Source organism: Cyprinus carpio, chromosome A1, assembly GCF_018340385.1.
Source record: "Cyprinus carpio isolate SPL01 chromosome A1, ASM1834038v1, whole genome shotgun sequence".
NCBI lineage: Eukaryota > Metazoa > Chordata > Actinopteri > Cypriniformes > Cyprinidae > Cyprinus > Cyprinus carpio.
This window is the reverse complement of record NC_056572.1, coordinates 28,916,078-28,932,857: the sequence shown is the minus strand read 5'-3', so window position 1 is coordinate 28,932,857 and position 16,780 is coordinate 28,916,078. Positions and strand designations below refer to the sequence as shown.

Below are 16,780 nucleotides of genomic sequence, written 5' to 3'. Positions count from 1 at the left end.
AAGTAGATATGACACTTGAAGACAAACCAACAATACAAACAAAACCAACCACTCACTCATTCAAAAAAAAAAAAAAAAAAAAAACACATTTATTTAAAGAAATAAATATTATTTAAGTATGACCATTCACATGAGATGCAGGCACTTGTCATATCAGTAGCCGAATAAAAGCTGGTTTATTTTTATATGATGGGAGACGCCATGTTGAGATCACATGACCAGCTGAACGTTCCTCATTTCAGTAACACACCTGTTTTTGGACACTTTCACTTTAGCTGAATAAATGAATCATGGCTGACTGTGAATAATGCTTTTCTGCAATTGCATCAGTAACTGAACACTTTAGTGTGACGCTTCATCCAAACCACTAGGTGTCAGACTGAGGTGCAATATTTAAAAAAAAAGATCAAATGCACCTTCAAACCTGCTGGTAAGAAACAAGCTTTCTGTCTTAAATCCGATTATAATGGTTTTCAGGCTTTCTTCTTCTTCCATCACAGTGTTCACAGGTCCGGCACATTCACAATTCACTCAAATTGGCCGCTCTTGTCCTCGTCGTCAAGGGTCATGGAGCAGAAATGTCTCTCTTTGGCACCATCACAGTGAAGACGCTCTCAGCAGAGGTCAGAGACATAGTCAAAGTCACGGAAACTGTCCTGATCCTTGCGCGAGAGCACCCGAGGTTCGCGAGGCGGAGTGAGAGCCGGCACTTCCGTTGTGAATTCCTCATCGAAGTTGCTGATGTCTTCTTTTCCTCCGATAGTCGGAAGGAAGGGAGGAGGGAGTTTACGGAGGAGAAGAGCCTCCCAGTCCATATTCTGAAAAGTGAAAAGTATGTGTATGAACATATAATTTATTTATTTAAAAAACAATTCCATCACTTCATATTAAAACCAAAAATGCAAACAAAACAAAAAAAAAAAAAAAACACCCTTAAAAATAATAACTTAAAATTAGGGATAAACCGATATTGAAATTATAGATATTTAAATTATAGATATTTAAATTAAAACAATAATTATATTCTTGTGACTGATAAAAGAAAAATGGCTGATATTAAAATTCTATGTTATAAATTAAAAAAAAAAAAAAATAATAATAATAATAAAAAAAAAACAATTTAAATGTTACAAATAAATTAGGCGTCACAACATTATGTTTAGTAGGGGTTCCAAAACTTTTTTGTTAGCCTAACCCTTTTAAATATTAAATAATAAATATTTCAATAATTTAATGACAAATTTGGATACTCACAGTTGTCTGATGTCATTCATAATAATAATTAGTCAGAGCAGTAGTATTTTAATTCTAATTATAAAAATGAAGACAGAAATATATTACTGTTTTAAATTACAGTTGTACTGAAAAATAATAAAAATCGATAATTATATAATAATGAAATGTGATGCATTCTTCACACTGACACACCCAGCGCATCAGTTATTTGATTAAATTGCAGCTATTATTTTGATAATTACATTAAACTATATCACAAATATTGTGCAGCCCTATTTATTTATTTTAATTTCATATTTGATATAATTAATTATTAGATTTTAATCATTGATGAACCCCCAAAGGTCCGTAAACCACCTTTTGGAAACCCTCATTTGCATTATAAAAAAGACACTTTTTGAAAAAGATATTTGTTAAAGATAACATTTTAAATTAGTAGTGTTCCACATAAAATATCATATTATTAGTATCTCTCTTACCTTGAAGAAAGGCTGTTTCTTTACATCCTCTGCATCTTTCTCACTGGAACCCAGTCGTCTTTCTGGATTTCTTCTTAGTAACTGTTTAAAATAATATGTGAAATTAAAATTTATCCACACTTAGATATTTTACATAAAACAAAAATCAAAAAATAAAATACATAACACATTACGAAGGACATGTCCGCTGCAATAGCTGAATAAAAGAAATCTGTTTGAGATATTTACCCTTCTCATGATGCCAATGGCCTCTGAGGAAAGGAACCGTGGATAACGAACTTCATCATTCACTATGCTGTCAAAAACCTCCTCTTCATCATCACCTGGAAACGGGGACTAGAAAGACAGTTTTAGATCAGACAGATGCCAAAACTGTACGAATGTTTCAAACATTTCAAATTTAAATGCTCAAATTTCTCACCTCTCCCACCAACATTTCATATATAAGCACTCCGAGTCCCCACCAGTCCACGGCCCGCGTGTACGACGTGTCTGTTAGAACCTCCGGAGCCAGAAACTCTGGAGTCCCACAGAACGTACTGGTCCGGTCCCCAAAACCCATCCCTGAGAAAGAGACAGAAACATGTCTGACAATTCAAGCACAATCAACAGAAGGATACGTAGAAAGGTAGGTGAGAAAAGTCATTACCTTCTTTACACAATCCAAAGTCGGCGATCTTCACGTAACCCTCTGTGTCAAGCAGCAAGTTATCCAATTTAAGATCTCTGGAGGGAAACAAAAATATATGCAAACATGTATTTAAAACATGTATAACATTCTTTAGACAAAGCCAGAACATGTGCACAATTTATTTAAATTTTTGCATACTCACCGGTACACAATCTTGTTGTCATGTAAAAACTGAAGCCCTAAAACTACACAAGCGGCATAGAACCTGAAACACACACAAACACAACTTAAAATAGTCAACAAAAAAATGTGGGAATTTCCATTTTTTCTTATATTTTCTACTTCATCTTCTACCCCGAACCTAAATATCAGACAAAATTTTATTTAAAGTTAATTCATAAACAAACAAAATGTTTTAAGCTCTTTGTCCCCACAATATACACTACATTACAACAGTTTATGGTCAGTAAGTAGGGTTTTTTCTGATGGATCAAGAGTGACAGACACTTACAATGTTACATAAGATTTCTATTTCAAATAAATGAACTTTCTATTCATCAAAGAACCCTGAATATAAAAATGTGTCATGGTTTCCATAAAATATTAAGCAGCAAAACTGTTTTAAAACTGTTTGAAATCAGCATATGAGAATGATTTCTGAAGGGTCATGTGACACTGAAGACTGGAGTAATGATGCTGAAAATTCAGCTTTGATCACAGGAATAAATTTGATTTTAATATATGTATTAAAATAGAATAAAAAAAATATATTAAAAAATAATAATAATATCACAAAATAACACATAACACTATATTTTATAAAAAAAAATCACACTCTCGAGAAAACTCTCAAAAAAACAAAAAAAAATCTTTTGAACAGTGGTGTGTAATTTCAGGTTTTTTGATCTTTGTGGATATGGTCTGGAAAAGCAAAACCTGACAAAAGGGTTTACATACACAGCTCGTGGCTCGGTGAAGACGTCTGCATGTATGTGCATCATTAGGTCACCGCCTGCCGTGTACTCCATGACAAAACACACATGTTCTGGAGTCTGGAAACACGCAAACAGGTTCACGAGGAAGGGGTGCTGCGTACTGTTCACTGTCTCGAAAATGCGCTTTTCACACATCAAACTGAGGGAGAGACAGAGAGAAACAAGAAATACAAATTAAAAACTCATTTCAGGAAAAGAGAAGCGAAAAAAAACAAGGAAAAAGTTCTTTTGTTTACCTTTCTACTTCATCTCTGGCCACAATGTCTCCTTTCTTCAGGGCTTTAATGGCGTACATATTGCCTGACTTCTTATATTCTGCCAACAGAACCTGAAAGACACGGATATGACATGAGATGACAAATTTCAGAGGTAAAGCTAGGAAGCGAGTAGCTGTAGGATCAAATAAATGATAGAAAGCAAGGAAGGTTGAAGACTACCTTTCCAAAATGGCCTCTGCCAAGAACAGCTATTAGTCTGAAATCCTGCAGGCTCAAAGGAGTCTTCTTCTGTTTACTGTTCACACACAAACACACACAAACTAAGAAACCACTATAAAGACTCAGATATACCTGGGAATCTTTATATCCTGTGTTTGAGTGTACCTGCTCAGTGAATGTGTCCTGATTTGGCGTTCAGGTGTGGTGAGGTCTGGAGCAGAGACGGGCTCAGCGGCCGGTTGTCGTTCCTGTGACAAGCAGCAGAGAGAGGGGAGGGGTTACAGGGAGATGGGGAGGGGTTAATGAGAAAAGAGGAGGAGTTATAGAGAGAGTCTCTCACTGGAGTGCTTGTGTCCATCACATCTCGCCGAATGTCCACCTTCACTGGTGAGTCAAAGTCTAAACTCAACTTCTCCACCGATATCTCCCTGTAACACACAAACACATATAAGTAATGACAACGAAAAACCCATTCCACCTTGTAGGACATGAGCTAGTTATTTAGATCCACTTATTTGACGATATTAATACTGTTTAGTAAATTAGTTGCACTCTAGTAGAGGTTTAGACAAACATGAAAACATACAATATCCTGGTTATTTTTTCTCATATAATAAAAGTTTAATAAAATAATTTATTTTAAAATAATTCACAGGTTTTTATGGAACCCATTCAATATGACTAAATAATATAAATTAAATAATATAAATTACACAAACCAATAAAGAGATATTACTACAGTAATAAAACTATTGTAAGTACTGTAAAATAAAAAATATTATATTATTATTATTTTACAAAACAAATGTAAAATTGCAATACTGATATATTAATCAATTTAAGACTTTTTAAAAAAATTTGACAACAGATTTATTAACAATCCTTAACAAAAAATTGTCGAAGATTGTAGAGGCTCAGCGCTTGATCCTTTAATTATTTTTACGTATGAATTCACATGTACTATGTCTGTTTTTGTGTGTGATTTACCCTGTCTGTACTGTGTGTGCGTGAGGGCTGTATGTTCCTGTGTTGTTGACGGTAGGTATGGCATTCCTCAGTAACCTCACCCACGTGCCGATATCAACATTCATCTGCCGAGCTCGCAAGAACGCTTTACCTGCATGTGACCACAAACACACACAGAGAAAACACCAGTTTAACCTTTGACCACTAGATGGCGCTCAACAACATACAATCACATGTCATAAATCAAAGTCAAGGTGAAATGACATTCAGGTCAATTTTAAGTGCATTTGGATAAAATAATCAGCAGATTCCTGCATTTATTGTGAACAGAGAAAACATTTATCTCTATCTCTTACCCTGTTGTTTGGAGAAAACTTTCTTCTGCCGTTTTAGCCGTGGAACCCTCTCGATCACGGGGTTAAAGAAAGTAACCTGAGGCAGAAGGATGGTACACATATGTCACCCACATATTTCAGTGGTGGCCAGTTTAGCACATTTATTTGGTTTGGGTGCCTTTATAAAGCAACTTTTGCAATAAGCAGTGAGGTAGACTCCCTTTATGGACATAAGAGATTTTCATATTTTTGAGTCACATATGTGGGTACCTCTGCCAACAGCAGTCCCTGTGGTTCTAGCTCTAGTTGTACTCTGTGTTTCTGGTTGTCCAGAAAATCCTCCAGCTTGAGAAATTTCAGCGCACATAGAGATCGGTAGTCTCTCCAGTACACTGCGATCTCCATCTCTCTGGACTGCACACATAAAGACACACAATGATCAATATCAATATCAGAGGTAGTATTTTTAGTATTACATTACATTTATATTTATTTATGCACTTGGCAGACACTTTTATCCAAAGCGGCTTACATTGCATTGAAGGTATACATTTACATTTTATCAATTTAAACAGCTTTTATATTTGTATTTCCAGTTTTAATTTTATATTTCTGTTCAGTTTAAATTTATTTTTATTTCAGTTTTGGTACATTTAATACTTAAACTTATTTCAGTTAGTTTACAAGGTAATACTTTTTTGTTTAGGTTTTTCATCAAATATTTATTTCATTTCAGCTTTATTGAAGTTGCAGAAAACTATTTTTAATAGTTTCAGTTTTAGTTAACAACAAAGACACTGATCAAGGAGATCAGAATCAGTATTTGTTCAGCTGAATTTAATGAATAATTGTCCAGATACTATATATCCTGACCGAAAAAAGACATAGAACCATGCAAGTCCTAATTTGCATAGCTGTTAATCATTCTGCATGTGCAACCTGCTTTTTTTCCTAGATAAGAATAGCATGCCCTTGCTTGTGTAAGAGTTATTTGAGATATTACACCAGTAAAGTCACTGATGTTATACAGTCAATGGATTTTGATTTTGTAATTATAATTACAATTACAACTAAGTACCTGGAGCTTTAATTAATGAAACAGACACTGAACCTCTAATCTGTGTAAATCTACTATTAAAGCGATTATTCACCCAAAAATGAAAATTCTGTCATTAATTACTCACCCTCATGTCTTTCCAAACACGTAAGACCTTCGTTCATCCTCAGAACACAAACTAAGATATTTTTGATGAAATCTGAGAGATTTCTGACCCTCCATAGACAGCAAGGTAACTACCATGTTCAAGGCCCAGAAAGGTACCAAAAACATAGACAAAATGGTCCATGTGACATCAGTGGTTCAACCGTAATTTTATGAAGCTATGATAACATTTTTTATGTGCAAAAAAACAAAAATAAATTTATTTAACAATTCTTCTCCCAAGTTACCATCTACCGGCAGTATTGAAAGTAACACAACGTTCAAAGTCAGTAGCATCACGCGCATGCGTCGTGTTACTCTTGATAATGGCTGTAGATGGTAACTCAGGGGAGAAGAACTGTTGAATAAAGTTTTTTTTTTTTTTTTTTTAAGCACAAAAAGTATTCTTGTAGCTTTGTAAAATTACGGTTGAACCCCTGATGTTACATGGACCATTTCAACAATGATCTTACTACGTTTCTGTGCCTTGACTGTGGTAGTTACCTTGCTGTCTATGGAGGGTCAGAGAGCTCTCGGATTTCATCAAAAATATCTTAATTTGTGTTCCAAAGATGAACGAAGATCTTATGGGTTTGGAACAACATGAGGGTGAGTTATTATTGACAGAATTTAAGTTTTTGAGTGAACTATCCCTTTAACACAGAACTGAACTCACTCTCTCCAGCTCTATGGTGAAGGTCTGATCCCAGCCCTGTTCTCCAACTGTCTTCCATGCCGTCTGACCCACGACAGTGTTATCCAGCTTCAGTACTGCACTCACTTCCGCTGCACACAGACATGAATGCAAATGTATGTTTTAATTGAGATCAAATCAAGGTCAATATTTCCTGATTTCTCATACACTTTCTGAATGATTTTTGTGAGTAAAAGCTCAGTAAGTTTGTTGAATACGTCAACCAATCACTCGCCAGCATGATAATGCTACACCCCATGTGTTATTAGCTCAGATGCACTACATCCTGTTCTGTTTGATGCAAAGCTGTCGTCGCACATGACCGACACAACAAGACGACAAGACAACAAGACTTAGTAATATCAAAACTCACACATCACAACTGACTAATCACACTATGAATGTTACATTCTCCAAACACACACTCACAAGAGAGTTCATCTGTTTTGGGGGGTGTTTTTCCGCTAACGCTGCCACTGCGACTATACAGGCCTTTTCCACTCCGCATAAAGGACCGCCCTTCTCCCAGACTGTAACACGGCAACACTACCTGGCTGCCACGGGAACGTCCGGGAACCACCTCCATCACACCCATGCAGCCCAGCAGTGTGACCTGAAGAGTGCCTGCACATAGACACACACACAAAACAGTCTAATTTTAGAAGCCAGTATCTGATGACTCCGACTAAACTAAATTAGATACACATCAATTTATAGATGTAAATGATGTTTTTGAATACCAGTGAGGGGAGAGGGTTTAGAGAGGGTGCTGTACTGGTTGTGCAGGTAGGGGGCACCGTGTCGAGAACTGAACGCTGGTGAGGAGGCTAACACCAGCTCCTCTTTGATAACAGATGCTTTGGGATGATCCTCAGGGAGTTCTGCTAACCGCCGATCTAATGAATCTCTCAGCAGATCCAACCTCTGAGACGACTCGCTCAGACGACACTGAGCCTGTGGAAGCCGAGAGAAGACGACATGAGGAATGATGTATTAAAAGAGTGCAGGTACATCAAAACTACCAGTACTTCCGAACATAGTTGATACTACAATAATAATAAGTATTACTTACTGACTTGCTGTATTAGACTTAATTACTGACTTAACTGGACAAAGCAGTGTGTTTATTTAATTAAGATGTATTTGAAAGCTACTCCTTCAGAAATCATTCTAATATGCTGATTTGCTCGAGAAATATTGCTTATAGTTATCAATAGTAAAATCAGTTGTGCCGTTTAATATTTTTGTAGAAACAGTGTTACATTTTTATCATTATACAAAAAAAACATAACATACAAAAAAACAATATATATTAAAAAAATTTTTTTTTGTGTGTGTGTTGACTGCTTAACCGTTAACCGAAAGTAAGAATTTTGACCGATTAATACTATCAGTTAAAACGTTTTTTTTGTTTGTTTTTTTTGTTTTTTTTGCAAAGTTAAAGAAATATATGTTATATATATTTGTTAACTCACTGGCGCGTATCGACACGTGCAACCACACGCCTAAACATATTTCGCTGAGCAAGCACCTGCTCCACTTTCACTTAGCAAACTGTAGCAGTAAACACAACACAATGGCAATATTGGACAAATGGTGGCAATATTGGATAAATGGTTAGCAGAGAATGAATCTGTGAGTGAATGTATTCAAATTCTAATGTATTATAACCTAGAAAGTACACAAAGAGCGCTCCCCTTATAATCACTGGAAAGCTGTCACTCAGTTCATCGCAGTAATCAAAGAAGCTACACACCGCACAATTAATCACTTATTTACATCATACTTGTCCATTCTATTTTTATTTAATATTAATTCATTATTCTAATCTTATCAGTTAACAGTTATTGTTAGGATAACAAGTAGCAGTTGTCGGTCTGGAAAATCCCTAATATATAATATAAAATTATACCTCTGACATGGCCTTCTTGTCCTGTACTTTACTGGCTCCAAGAAGTCTAAGGACATTTTTTGCTCCCTCTGCGACGGCGTGCTCTACACGGTAATGGTGTCTGAGCTCCTCAATCCGTAGCTCCATACCACATGGGTCAGGCTTTCCTGAAGAGACATACACAAACAGACATATTAAGCCATCAATATCACTCCCACAGTGAATTATGCAAGCTATTAGCCTGAATGGCTCAGAGCCATTTCAGCCCTTGTAATTAAACAGCAAAAAAAAATAATATCAAAACAAAACCAAACAACACAAAACATCAAACAAAAAACAAAACCCACACCACCTCTTCTGAATTAGAGAACATTTATATATTAAGTGCAAAAACTGAAAGTGTACTAAAAATGCTGTTTAAAACACGTCATACTGCAGGAGGCTGCCGTCATTGCTTGAAATGTCAACTACCCATTAACCATAATGAAACTGAACTGAATGTGAACCCATACAGACATCAAGTCTAAGACACAATGAAAGGTACATGAGGTTGTGTGCATCTATCAGACTTTAACGAGGATTAGGGATGATTTTAGATCAGGACAGTGAGTTTCCATATAGTCATTACTACACTTATGCAAACTAGGAGAGATGATTGTAGATCAGCCGAGGACTAACATGCTGCCAGCAGCTACAGACTTTTTGAAATAAGAGGATTATTAAGGATTATAAACTGAAAGATTAAGATGCTGTGGTGTTAAATTATTCTGTCATACTATCAAAAACACTGACATGCTGTTCCGGGTTTTACATAAACATATATTTTCCTCTCTTTGGTTATGTCTGAAATACAAGCAGTTCAAAGCATTCCAGTCAATAAATGAAAAGATCCTGAGTGCATGGAATATTGTGAGTGTTTAAAAACTCTCTCTCAGTGTCTAACATTATTGAGACTACAGGCTGTTTGCTATTTCCAGATTTCCATATATTTTTAATATAGTTGAGACTAGAAAAGCGTGCACTTGTGTGTGAGCTAGTGCCTGTGTTAGGACTGTCCCAGTAAAATTATTTATTGATGTATCACGATACATTCCCCATGAGCTGCTTCAAATGACTTCAGGGCAAAAAAAACCATGACGAAATGAGGAGTTTGAGGGAATATATCACTTGAATGAGTGGATTTATAAAGAGGGATAATGAGACAGAGAAGTACTGAAGGTTTGACTGCGGAGGGTTTTGTGTCCTAATAAGGCATGAAGCCGAATGCAGTGACATAATTTCGGAAACAGACTCTCGGGGAGTGCGTGTGTGTACATGTACACACTGAAGGTGTGTGTGTGTTTATACAGGAGTATTAAAGAATGTGTGTTAACTAATGCTGCTATGAGCCTGTAATATTTTGTCTATTCTGACTGAATTATATTATTATATATAAAAATAAAGGATGATGCATTTATTTGATCAAAAACACAGTAATATTATGAAATATGATTACATTTTAAAATAACTATTTTATTCCTGAGCTTAATTTTAATATGGTATTTAGTACATACTGTTAAAGAAATGTACTTGAACTTACAAGTTTAGGATTGAAAGCTATTTATTTAATGGTTACTGGGATAAATTTACTTAAAAAAAAATAAACCAATTAAATGCTTTTATTTATATCTATTTAAACGTCTTTGTGTTTTTATATTACAGCTTCTTGCTGTAAACTGTTAATGAAGAGTGTGTGTATGAAGTGTAAAGGAAAGAGTGGGAACTGACCGTCATCAGTTACCTGACCCCGTGTTTGTGTCTATGTGTGTCCGATTCACTCCAAGTCACACGGGGTCATAACACACACCTTTATTGATCTGTATGACCTGCGCTCACTGCTTATGTGTTTGAGTGCATGCTGTTTTCCAGATTGCATAAACACGTCCACTCAACCAACACACCCTGAAAACACACACCACTCATCTTCTTGGATTCAGGTGGTTATTGATCTGTTTAGTTTTCTGCTCATCTAAAAAAAATCGGACTCTAAAAGCAACAATGCAGCAGCACACACACACACACACACACACACACACACACACACTCAGCCATACCCTGTGCATCATCATCGTGTTCGTAGGCCTGAACTGCTTTCCGGATCTGCATGCGGATGATGTCAATCTTTGTCTTGCTGTCCTGTAGCATCTGCTGAGCTGTCTGCAACATCTTCTTATCCTAAAAACCCACACAAACACACACCATTGTAATTACTAAACAGTGCATAAACATCTTTTGAAAGAATGGCTCTGTTCCAAAACAGGGCTTGCTGCCAACATAAGCTGCACTGGAGTTTGAGTTTGAGGATGAATTTTGCTAACCTAACAGTACAATACCCTAATACTCAAAAACATACAGCACACACAAATATTAGATGAAGTAATTCATTTGTAATCAGATTGAATTACTTTTTTTTCCACTTTGAGTACTGAATGACATTTATTTTTTTATTTTTTTTTTTAAATAATGACGTGTCTTGCCTCATCCAGCACCTTCCCAGGAAACCAAAGTGCATTCTGGGATTGCCCTCACCATGAATATGCGATGCTGACTTTGATTTTGGAAGCAGCATAATTAAGTTGACCGCATTTACACTGTGAGTACACCAATGATGCCTCTGTAGGTAGGTACACTACTGTTCAAAAGGATGGGGTCAGCAAGGTTTTTTTTAAAGAAATAAATACTTTAATTCGGCAAGGACACATTAAACTGAAAAAGAAGATTATTGTTGCAAATCCTATTTCAAATAAATGGTGTTCTTTTGTGCTTCATATTCAAAGAATCTTGAATAAAAATATCTTACCAACCCCAATCTTGTGTATGGTAGTGTAGATCACTATGTTTTGGAAAAGAGCCTTTGTTAGATACCTTGGTGGAGCCATTGGCGTAGATGGGGATCATATTTTCAGCCCCCTGTTTGACTTTGAGTTCGATGTTTAACTGCCTTTCCAGTGCAGCGATTCTCTCATTGTGTGCTGACGACCTGCTCTCTGCTCCCGGAGACTGAGGAGCATCATCTAGACATAAAATTAAAAAAATTAGCCAAGGGACTTAGGAACAGGACTTCCAATATGTAAAATCAGGGTTTTTGATACAAAAACATTAATTAATAATATTTCAATCATCTATAATTTATGTCTTTAAACAAATGGGTTTTTGTTGGATTGAATTATTTATAAGTATTGGAATTATGGATGTGCATCCACTCAGTAAATCATAACATTAATTCAAATATATATTTAAATTTCTATATTTTTAAGTATATCTATCTATCTATCTATCTATTCTAATTGATTTAAATATATATATATATATATATATATATATATATATACACATATATATATATATATATATGATTAATTATAATATTTGTGATCTTAAAAAAACATTTCATTAAAAACATTCTTAATCTGGTTAATAACAGTAAAAGGTAGCAATACTTTTTTTCGTAAAACAAAAATTAGACTTATTGTTCTTAAGAAATTAAAAAGCCTATTTTTCTTTGATGACATCACTAAGTCATCATCTCTCACATACAGGAGTCTGTGTCCACTCACCACGTGAATCATCTGTCCCTTTGACGACGATATGAGCGTCCAGCTCTTGTAGCTGAGCGTGGAGCGAGTCCAGTCGCCGATTGGAGCTCCGCAACTGACTCTCCACCTGCTGCGCATTTCGTTTATCTGTAGTGGCTCTGCGGAGATTCTCTGCCCCCTCTTTAATCTTCAGCTCCTTCCGGATTTCCCTACGGATTCTCTCTCTCTGTTCATCCAACCGCTGCTGAACACTCGAGTCAGAGAAATCGGAGCTGTGGTCCAAGCCAAGCTGCTCTAGTACCGACAACCCACCGGGATCACTCTGCAAAACAGAAAGATGATATTTAAAGATGAAGCAGTCCCAGTCTCAACTGCAGATCAAAGTCAAACTCAGCTTCAGATATCCTAAGAGATCTTAGTAATTCACTAAACGCACTCCATTGAGATCACTTCAGGATCATCTGACATAGCCAGACTTTTGAATGTTGGCATGAAGTCTCTTCCATATTGTGGCTTATCTGGCCAATACGTGCCCACAGGAAAAGACCACCTGACCAATAAGTACAATGTTCCTAATTTCGCATGCTCTTGGGTAAATCTGAAATCTATGAGATCTGAAAAATAAATACACCAGCTTTATCCTCTGTCTACACCATCTTTATCTCTAATGTTATCCTCAAAATACACTCAGCATCTATGGCCCAAAACACAAGTGCCCAGAAACAAACTAAAAAGTGCTCCACTCCACTTGAAGTTACGTATATTAGATTTACACAGCTCTGAAACCAACTAACTACACATTAACGGTGGATTCCAGACATTTGGGGTCATTTTCCCTATTGTTTTCCATCCTGCTGACTTCCACTTTGGGATACTAATCATTGCTTCCAAAGATAAGATTGGGCAAAAACGTTTGTTACTGGTGTAACAAATGAAAACCAAGAGCATTTGAAATCAATCAGTTTTATTTTATTATGCTCCAGAAGCTTTTGCGGACAAAAATGTTTATGCTTAAATTTACCGAAATTAGAGGGATAATATAAACTCTTAGACAAAAGAGCTTTTTGAAAGCAACTGCCATTGATTACAAATGAATGCAAACAGTCTGAAGAAGTTTACTTTAACGGGGAAAAAAAATCAATGCTGGGATCAAAGATATTAAAAAAGCAAATATATCAGATGCAGCAGGAACAGGATGGATCATTTACTGAGAAATTTTTACTTTATGTAAAAATGTAAAGATACGCAACAACACTTGCCAAAACTTCAAAAGAACACTGAAGAATTAGTCACACACTAAAACCACTTTATAAAACCTCAAACAAATGTTTTACAGGTTACACGAGTTTGCACATTAGTCACCCACTAAACAATCGAGAACACTCAGTCAACACATTTTTACACAATTATGCGATTTGTAACGTTGTTTTACTATCTACCAGTCATAATTTGTGAAACTGAATACAACGGTGACAATAATCTCCAACTGATTTGCTATAGAAACCCTCTCCCTTACACAACCTATGAGAAACACGTCCTACCGGCAAAAAAGCCGCTTTCCATCTGTTGAAGTTATTTTGACAACCAACAATCCTGTCAATCATAGAATGTCACCTGTATGTCCAGATATTCCCAGTGATCCCATTCACCAGACCAACACATTCTCCTCTCTCCGGCAATGAGACTAATACCCAGTAGCATAGAAACAGAGAGATGAAAGAAAAGAGAGCAAAAGAGATGAGGGAAGGGAAAGCTGTGGTGAAGGGTCGCCCTCCCTGTGCAGGATATCCGGTTAAACCTCATGGTCTCTTCCTGTTTTCTGCGAGTCTTGGCTTTACTAGATGACACCAGTATGGGGAATAAGGCTATTGTTTCGGTGTAATGTGTCTCTCTCAAGTAATATTTAGCTTACAATGTGCAGGCATTGTTAATTTATCAGTTTATAAATACTACTCGTCAGTTTAACGGTTTATGAAACTATTCATTCAGCGTGACAGAAGACTTCTAAGAAACTGAGGCAGGAAGGACCTTCATAAACAATTCAGAGGAACATGGAGAAAAGCATTAGAACATGTGTGTGAGCGAGGGAGATAGCGATATATCAAGATAAACTAAGTAGTGGGGGGTGGGCAGAACTGAACGTACACAACTGTTCTCAAGTTTGCGGTCAGGAAGAATTTTTTTAATGCTTCTGAAAGAAGTCTCTCATTCTCACCAAGACTGCCTTTATTTCATAAAAAAAAATAATACAGTAATACTGTAAAATATTATTACAATTTAAAATAACTGTTATATTTAAATATATTTTAGTGTAATTTATTCCTGAGCTGAATTTTCAGCATCATTCCTCTAGTCTTCAGTTTCACTTTCTGTGCGCGCTACAAGATGGAGAGGAACTTAGACAAGGGAAGTATATTTTAGGCATAATAAATGGTCAGATGCACGCAAAAATATCAAAATGTACTCACTGCTTGGTGAGTGTTCACTTAAACACAGCTGGTTTTGTCTTAAGTGAACGTAAACAGTTTGTAAATGGAAAATAGGACGTCAGTATATTAGATCCATTGTGTCAGATCCTTAAAGTGGGAAACTGAAAAACAGCCAGAAACTCACAGCGCCTTCAAAATCATCCAAACGAGGTGCATAGACCAAAAAGATTTCCAAAAGGTGAAACACATGAAAAAAGCCTGCACACTCCACCAGAAATCATATGCAAAATGCATATGAGATCTTAAAGTGACATCAGCCTAATAAACCTGCTGCTGTCTGTATCATTTAATGTTAATCAAACAACAACAGAAAAAGAGAAAATCACTCACTGTTCTTAATTGAATAACTTTTATAGCTTTAATACAATAATCAACGTAAGTTTCATTCATATTGTGTTGCATTTTACATTTGATTACTTCAGTTTCTCCAGTAATTCTTACCTGAATATACTACTGTTAAATAGACTTGCCTGCAAATTAAAGCACTGTTTATTTCATTTGTATATTTGTTCTACTGTATTTGTTTGTTCTATTGCTTGTCATTTGTTTCTTTGTTCTAACCTTACTTGTCTTCAATAAGCTAAAGGACTTTTAACTTACATTAATTGGACTTAGTTTCTATTGTTCAGTAACTTGCAAAATAGTAAAAATGAGAACCAACATGAAAATGAAATGTGATAAGATTGTGAATCGTGGTCCTATCATAAAAAATAAAATAAAATCATTATATGATATTTTGTCCAAAAAATGTTCCAAAGATGATCAAACAAAAGGGTCTAAACGGTAGTAGCTGTTTGAGACATCCCAGACTTATAACGCTCAGTTTCGTATCTCCTTGTATGATTTGAATATATCACACATGCTGTATGATCAACTTTATTAATTATGACTGAAATATTTACCCAAATTGCTGGTTTGAAATCAAAGAGCTTAAAGCAGCTGCTCTGACGTCTGATGCATTCAACGATTGTGAAACTGAAACTCACAAACAGGTCACATATGCCCAAATTAAACCAACAGTTGCAAACTTGAATTCCAATACAGTTTTAATCCTCTAGAAATATGTTGTTTTTTCACATCAGACACCCTGAAGAACAGCACACCCTGTCTCTGTTAGTGTGATTAAACGGCTATCTGATAAAAACAAATGAACACAGAGAGCCTGAGGCTGACGCGGATAATTAAAAGAAAAACCAGTTTCAACGTTAGCAGAGATTCAGCCTCAGATAAACTAGCTCACAATGACTTGACTGTTGCAGTAAAGTTTACCTTGCACAAAAACACGAGTCATTTACAGTAACAGAAGCAATGTGACTCACTGGCATCAAAGCAGCCCTTTACTACAGGACCAGCTAACACTAGGCTTTAGTTTAGACACGTAACAAAACAGTAATGTTTGTAATTTAATTTGACTTTATACCTACAGTCAGAGGTTTGGGGTTGCTAAGAATTTTTTCTCTTACACTCACCAAGTAAAATATTGTGATATATTATTAAAATTTAAATGAACTGTTTTCTATTTGAATATATTTTAAAATGTAATTAATTCCTGTGATGGCAAAGTTGAATTTCCGCAACATTACTCTATAGTCTTCAGTGTCACATAATCATTCTGATATGCTTTGCTGCTCAAAAAACCTGATCTATTTAATTCATCCTTAATGAATAAAAGTATTAATTTCTTCTGCATTTTCTTCATCTGCATTAAAAATGAGGGCTTGTCTGGAATCAGACATAATCTTTGTCCAGGAAGCGTCAATCCTCAACGGTCTAGCTATAAATAGTACTTTCTTTGTGACCAGTGGGTCAAAGAATGTTGCTCATGATGAAGTCCTAAAACGTCAAATGTGA

The 16,780-nt window shown here is 35.8% G+C and overlaps 1 protein-coding gene across 4 annotated transcripts in view; it reads right to left on the bottom strand.

The window, feature by feature from the left end:
* LOC109066263 (serine/threonine-protein kinase N1-like) overlaps window positions 1–16,780 on the bottom strand; it is a 37,200-nt gene that overhangs the window by 1,711 nt on the left and 18,709 nt on the right. For 2 of the 4 annotated variants that reach the window (XM_042761011.1, XM_042761020.1), the window contains 21 exons: window positions 12,462–12,762; window positions 11,770–11,918; window positions 10,959–11,079; window positions 8,887–9,032; window positions 7,715–7,928; window positions 7,404–7,598; window positions 6,957–7,066; window positions 5,350–5,493; window positions 5,101–5,176; window positions 4,766–4,895; window positions 4,119–4,206; window positions 3,944–4,026; window positions 3,779–3,854; window positions 3,578–3,669; window positions 3,304–3,480; window positions 2,549–2,611; window positions 2,365–2,441; window positions 2,137–2,279; window positions 1,944–2,051; window positions 1,716–1,796; window positions 60–818 (listed from right to left, as the gene is read on the bottom strand). In XM_042761011.1, the coding sequence (XP_042616945.1) occupies window positions 615–818; window positions 1,716–1,796; window positions 1,944–2,051; window positions 2,137–2,279; window positions 2,365–2,441; window positions 2,549–2,611; window positions 3,304–3,480; window positions 3,578–3,669; window positions 3,779–3,854; window positions 3,944–4,026; window positions 4,119–4,206; window positions 4,766–4,895; window positions 5,101–5,176; window positions 5,350–5,493; window positions 6,957–7,066; window positions 7,404–7,598; window positions 7,715–7,928; window positions 8,887–9,032; window positions 10,959–11,079; window positions 11,770–11,918; window positions 12,462–12,762 (2,778 nt within the window). In that variant the 3' untranslated portion in view covers window positions 60–614. Of the gene's footprint in view, window positions 1–59; window positions 819–1,715; window positions 1,797–1,943; window positions 2,052–2,136; window positions 2,280–2,364; window positions 2,442–2,548; window positions 2,612–3,303; window positions 3,481–3,577; window positions 3,670–3,778; window positions 3,855–3,943; window positions 4,027–4,118; window positions 4,207–4,765; window positions 4,896–5,100; window positions 5,177–5,349; window positions 5,494–6,956; window positions 7,067–7,403; window positions 7,599–7,714; window positions 7,929–8,886; window positions 9,033–10,958; window positions 11,080–11,769; window positions 11,919–12,461; window positions 12,763–14,054; window positions 14,463–16,780 lie in introns of those variants that run through there. The other 2 variants (XR_006160507.1, XM_042760997.1) reach the window with 2 other exon arrangements.